This window comes from Chelonoidis abingdonii, chromosome 11, assembly GCF_003597395.2.
Source record: "Chelonoidis abingdonii isolate Lonesome George chromosome 11, CheloAbing_2.0, whole genome shotgun sequence".
Lineage (NCBI taxonomy): Eukaryota > Metazoa > Chordata > Testudines > Testudinidae > Chelonoidis > Chelonoidis abingdonii.
Window position 1 is genome coordinate 24,851,004 of NC_133779.1, and position 6,128 is coordinate 24,857,131.

Below are 6,128 nucleotides of genomic sequence, written 5' to 3' on the forward strand. Positions count from 1 at the left end.
CCCCCCCCCCCCCCTTTGGCCATCAGCTCCCACATCGTCCTGGCTGAGGCTGAACTAGCCCTGGGGGGAAAGTCTCCGTGGGTGCCGGGGGCTCCGCGGGGCAGGGGGGGCCCTTAAATCTGGCAGCTGTGGGGGGGTTTGCAGCGGTTTGTAACCCCCTCCCCTGCTTCTTCCAGGCGCCCCCGGCAGAGCGTCCAGCCCCCCTGCGAGCCCAGGAAGAAGCCGCCGAAGCTGAGGGGCAGCGGCAAAGCGAGAAGTTGCTGGTAGGTGCCCAGGGCCCCCCGCCCCTCAGGTTTGCAGGGGGTCCCAGAGCGCCGGTGAATGCAGAGCCCGGCCTGCCGGCCTCAGCCGGGGACCCACCCCCCGGGAGCCTAGGGGAGGCAGGGCCAGACATGGGGGGCGCGATGCCTATAGGGGGCAGGGGGCTGCTGGGCGGGAGAGGGTCCGACATAGGGGATGTGATGCCCATAGGGGGCAGAAGCTGCTGGGCAGCAGAGGGTCAGACATGGGGGGGTGCGATGCCCTTAGGGGGCAGGGGGCTGCTGGGTGGGAGAGGGTCTGGCACGGGGGGTGTGATGCCTTAGGGGGCAGGGGGCTGCTGGGCAGCAGAGGGTCTGGCACGGCGGGCGATGTCCTTAAGGGGCAGGGGCCTGCTGGGTGGGAGAGGGTCCGGCATGGGGGGCGCAATGCCCTTAGGGGGCAGGGGGCTGCTGGCAGCAGAGGGTCCGGCTGTATTAGCCCAGAGCCCCTGCCCACGGGCTGGCTGGATGTCGCAGTGACCGGCAGCCTTTCTAGCGCCCGGGGGGTGGGGTGGAAGGAGGTGAAATGGGGGCTGCAGAGATGGAGGGTTTGGCTCTGTGCAAGTTGCTGAGATTTTGGGGAGAACAGTCCCCCCCCCGTGAGCCGTGTCCAGCTCCCCCCGGCCCTGATGCCCCCTCCCCTCCAGGGGTAAATGAGCCCCCCGTCCCCCAGCACAGGAGGTCCCTGCAGTGGTCAGTAAATCCCGCGCCCGGGAGGTGCATTTCCGGCTCTCCCCGGTGCCGACCCCCCTCGCCCTGTGGCTGCAGGAACAGGCGGCAGCCGAGAGGCGGAAGATCGTCTGGGAGTGGCGGGAGCTGCGAGGGTTTCTGGAGAAGCAGGAGCAGCGGCTGCTGTCCCGGCTGGAGGAGCTCGAGAGAGCCATTGTCCAGAGACGGGATGAGGGCGTCTGCAGCCTGTCCCGGGAGATTTCCCTGCTCCGCGACAGGGGAGGAGACGAGGGGCAGCGGCTGCTGTGCCAACCCCAGCAGGTCAGGCTGTCATACGCAGCATTTCTATAGGCGCTTCTGAGCCCTAGACCCCAAAGCACTTTACAGAGTGGGGTCAGGGGCATTATCCCTCTGGGACAAATGGGGAAAGTGAGGCAGAGGGAGCGGCAGAGCCCTGTGCAAGGTCACAACCCGACTCTGTGGCAGCGCCAGGGATGGGTCCTGGGTGCTGCAGCCCCGAGAGCTTTTCTTCTCTCCTGGAAATGTCTGTGAATCGCCTCCCCCATGCTGAGGCCCCTGCTCACGCCAGGTTACTGGGGCCAGGGGGCTTGTGGGGCTCTCAGCCCTGGGGGGAATTTGATTCCCAAGGCAGAGGAACATTTTCTGCCCGTAAAGTGCCCGGAGAGAAACTTTCCCTCTGCAGCCACCTCCCAGCAGTGATTTCTGGGGCTGCCGGTGGGGACGGGGGTGGCCCCTGCTGTCTGCACAAGAACCCGAGTGTATGAAATTCCCCTAAACCCCAGGGGCTCCCCTGGCGATTCCCCTGTAGAGCAGGAGGCTCCCCCAGCCTGGGACACGTCCTCTGACGGCTTCGTCTTTCTCTCCCTCTCTAGGGTGCCGGGCGCTGTGGGGGCAGGTGAGTGCTGCGCTCCGTCTCGCTCCCCTTGTGGCGCGTTAGGGCTGAATTCGGCGCTGGCCCCTGCCCCTGCCGTGCGACCCGGCGGCTCCGAGCCTGGGATCCTGCCTCCCCTCGGACAGCTGATACGGTCCCCCCAGGGCTGTCAGACATGGGGAGGGGGGCAGGCCGGGCCTGGCTGACGTATTCACGTGGCCGCCTCACATGTTCAGGGTGTGCAGAATCTCAGCTTTCCATTTATCTTTTTTGAAGTAAGTTTCTAGCCCTCTTGGTTGCAAAGAAACCCTCCCCGATGGCCACGGAGAGACAGCGGAGCCTTCCTGAGTCTGCAGAGAGCCTGAAACAGCGGCTCAGAGGGGCGTGAAGGCCCTCAGCCTCCGCTAATCTCATTGGAGCGTCCGCATAGACGCTGACTTCCTTTGTTCCCGGGGGGGGGGAGGTGTGCTTGATCCGCGCGTCTCTCCTTTGTTGTTCCCCTGAAATATGTGGGTGTCTTGTGAAGGGAGGTGGGGTGCAGAGTCTTACATTGATGCCCTGGCCTCCTGAATGTACCAGAAAGTGGAGGATGCCCCCACCCCATATGAGCCGGGCACCCCCGGGTTGCTGCTCCCGTGGAAAGGCTCAGGGCTTTTGGGGTTCAGGGCCCACGTTTGTCCCCTGCCGGAGCCCTGGGCTCTGTCTGAGCAGCTGGGACCTGCCCACTCTTTGGTCTGCGTCTCCTCCCTTTCCACGTAATCCCGGTGCCGGGGCCCCTGGTTGCTGGAATATCCCAGTGTGGGAGGTGGCTAGGAACATAAGAGCGGCCAGACTGGGTCAGACCAAACTGTCCATCTAGCCCAGCGTCCTGTCTGCCGACAGCAGCCAGTGCCAGGTGCCCCAGAGGGAATGAACAGAACAGGGAACCATCAAGTGACCCATCCCCTGTCGCCCATTCCCAGCTTCTGGCAAACAGAGGCTAGAGACACCATCCCTGGCCAGCCTGGCTAATAGCCGTCAATGGATCTGTCCTCCATGAATTTATCTCATTCTCTTTTTGAACCCTGTTGTAGTCTTCACCACATCCTCTGGCAAGGAGTTCCACAGGTTGTGTGAGGAAATAATTCCCTTTTTTTTCCTTCTAAACTTGCTGCTTATTCACTTCATTGGGTGACCCCTAGTTCTTGTGGTATGAGAAGGAGTAACTAACACCTCCTTATTTACTTGCTCCACACCCGTCATGCTTTCGCAGACCTCTGTGAGATCCCCTCTTCGTTGTCTTTCTCAAGCTGAAAAGTCCCAATCTTACATCTCGCTCCTCAAACAGAACCTGTCTCAGACCCCTCGTCATTTTTGTTGCGTTTTTCCAATTCCAATACATTTTTTCTAGATTCGGCCACCACATCAGCACGGAGTCAGAACCCGCAGAACCAGAGCGTCCCACAGAAAGCTCCCAAGCCTGTCTCTGTTCCTTTCCCCCGAGTTTCACCGTGTCCCGTCTCTCTGGGCCCATGGCGAGCACGGGGCTGAGGGCAGATGACTCTCCATAACAGAGACAATCTCAGGCTGCAAAGCTCTGATCCAGGGTTCCTGGAGTTTGGGGGCTGCTGGGGTCAGGGTCTGGGGATCAGGCCTATTTCTCACCCCCCCTTTCCCCAGCAGGGAGGACGGGACGTTTCGGAAGCCAGAGCCGTCGTTTACAGAGCTGGAGAAGAGACTCGGCGATTTCTCTCTGAAAAGTGCCATGCTGCAGGAGGTGCTGCTGAGATTCAAAGGTGAGTTGGAGTCTGGGGGTGGCTCTGTCCGCAGCGGCTGATCTCTGTCACCATCTCGTAGTTAACAGCAGTTCCATTAATAAGCAATGGGGATTTCTCCATGAATGCGAGGGCCTGAATTCTCACCTCTCCCATCTTCTCCTTCCCCTAGACACGCTGCGACGGGAGCTGGGGAGTGACACAGGTACATGTCTGACTGGCCAAGGGGAGATTTCAGCCCCATAACCATGATAGCGACAGGGGATCGCAGCCTCCAGCCCCGACGAGCAGCTGGAAATGGTGGGTGACCCCTGTGAAGCTGGGTGACCCCCGTGCCTGACTCACTCCTGCTGTGACATCTGACGGGGATTCAGAGTGAATCCGGATCTCAGGGGCGTGTTTCCTTTTGGGGAAAGGAACAAGCACCCGAATGGTGTGAAACAGGATGAAACAAGGACAATAATCTCCACACCCTGAGGCGTCTGAGAGCTTCCACGAGCAAGTGGAAGTGGTCAAATGTGGGCAGCAGAGTCTCGGGCGTGAGGAGGGGGGCAGCCCGGCTGTGCCGTGGGGCTGGTATACCGCAGACACGCCAGCCGGGAACGTTCTTTGTGAACACGGAGGGAGCTGTGCAGTGCGGGTTCACGTTTTTCATACGCACTTCAAAAAGGGGATCCCTGTTTTTCTTCTTTCAGCAAACCCCTGACAGTCAGCAAGGAATAAGAATGAAACCCATAGCAAGGCCGATCCTATACAATATTCATGTGTGTGTCTCAAGAGGCTGACAGAGAAGGGGTGTCCCTGAGGGCGAAACGTGCAGGAAGTGAGATTTCCTTTGCTGAAGATTATAAGAAATCCGTCCCTCTGCGCTGGGGGAATGTGCCGACCGGCTCAGATCCAGTTCCTGTCTTGGCACCGGACGGGTTTTGCGTGGTTCCCCCTCTGCTGTCTCCCAAAACTAAGTGATTGGGCAACCAAATGAAACTGAATGTGGATAAATGTAAAGTGATGCACATTGGGAAAAATAACCCCAACTATACATACAATATGATGGGGGCTAATTTAACTACAACGAGTCAGGAAAAAGATCTTGGCGTCATCGTGGATAGTTCTCTGAAGATGTCCACGCAGTGCGGGGGGGCGAACGTGCAGAAGTGAGTTTCTTTGCTGACGCTTGAAGAATCGTCCTCTGCGCTGGGGATGCTGAACGACCGTCGATCAGATTCCTTTTGCACCGGACGGGTTTTTGCGTGGGTTCCCCTTGCTGTCTCCCAACTAAGGATGGGCACACATGAAACTGAATGTGGACAGGAAAGGATGCCTTGGGAAACCCTCTACATAATATGTGGGGCTAATTTAACTAAACAGTCAGAAAGTTTGGCGTCTCGTGGATGTTCTTCTGAAGAGTACGCTGCGTGGCGCCGAGGCGGTCAAAAGCACGATGTTAGGATCATTAAAAGGGTTAGAATAGACCTGAGATAGTTTTTGCCTTCTAATCCTGGTGCCAATCTCGATATGCGTTACAGATTGGTTTCTCACTCAAAGAATTTCTACACTAGAAGGATTCAGATAAGGGCACTAAATAAGAGGTGTTGGAGAGGGTCCTGTCTGAGGGAGGAAAAGATTGGGACTCTTGTTGGGAAAAGGGCCGAAGTGGATATGATAGAGGTTTAAATATGCGATGATTGTGGAGAAAGTAATAAGGAAATTAATTTACATGTTTCCATAATAAGAACTAGGGGTCACAATGAATTACATGGCCGCAAGTTAAAACAAGTAAAGGACGTTTGCTTCACCCCGTGCCGGGTCACTTGTTATCTTTGGGGGGGGGCGAACGTGCAGAAGTGAGTTTCTTTGCTGACGCTTGAAGAATCGTCCTCTGCGCTGGGGATGCTGAACGACCGTCGATCAGATTCCTTTTGCACCGGACGGGTTTTTGCGTGGGTTCCCCTTGCTGTCTCCCAACTAAGGATGGGCACACATGAAACTGAATGTGGACAGGAAAGGATGCCTTGGGAAACCCTCTACATAATATGTGGGGCTAATTTAACTAAACAGTCAGAAAGTTTGGCGTCTCGTGGATGTTCTTCTGAAGAGTACGCTGCGTGGCGCCGAGGCGGTCAAAAGCACGATGTTAGGATCATTAAAAGGGTTAGAATAGACCTGAGATAGTTTTTGCCTTCTAATCCTGGTGCCAATCTCGATATGCGTTACAGATTGGTTTCTCACTCAAAGAATTTCTACACTAGAAGGATTCAGATAAGGGCACTAAATAAGAGGTGTTGGAGAGGGTCCTGTCTGAGGGAGGAAAAGATTGGGACTCTTGTTGGGAAAAGGGCCGAAGTGGATATGATAGAGGTTTAAATATGCGATGATTGTGGAGAAAGTAATAAGGAAATTAATTTACATGTTTCCATAATAAGAACTAGGGGTCACAATGAATTACATGGCCGCAAGTTAAAACAAGTAAAGGACGTTTGCTTCACCCCGTGCCGGGTCACTTGTTATCTTTGG

General features: G+C 56.6%; 3 protein-coding genes across 4 annotated transcripts in view; all 3 read left to right on the top strand.

Moving 5' to 3' along the window:
- The window catches only part of LOC116836048 (uncharacterized), a 616,551-nt gene that overhangs the window by 525,852 nt on the left and 84,571 nt on the right, over positions 1-6,128 (top strand). The window lies entirely within an intron of this gene.
- Positions 1-6,128, top strand: part of LOC142047422 (uncharacterized) — a 423,729-nt gene that overhangs the window by 404,500 nt on the left and 13,101 nt on the right. The gene's annotated exons all lie outside the window — the stretch shown is intronic.
- LOC116836046 (uncharacterized) overlaps positions 221-6,128 on the top strand; it is a 441,820-nt gene continuing 435,912 nt past the window's right edge. The window contains 5 exon segments of the mRNA XM_075070367.1: positions 221-263; positions 1,068-1,289; positions 1,862-1,884; positions 3,523-3,635; positions 3,787-3,819. Coding sequence (XP_074926468.1) covers positions 3,605-3,635; positions 3,787-3,819 — 64 coding nt within the window. The 5' untranslated portion in view covers positions 221-263; positions 1,068-1,289; positions 1,862-1,884; positions 3,523-3,604.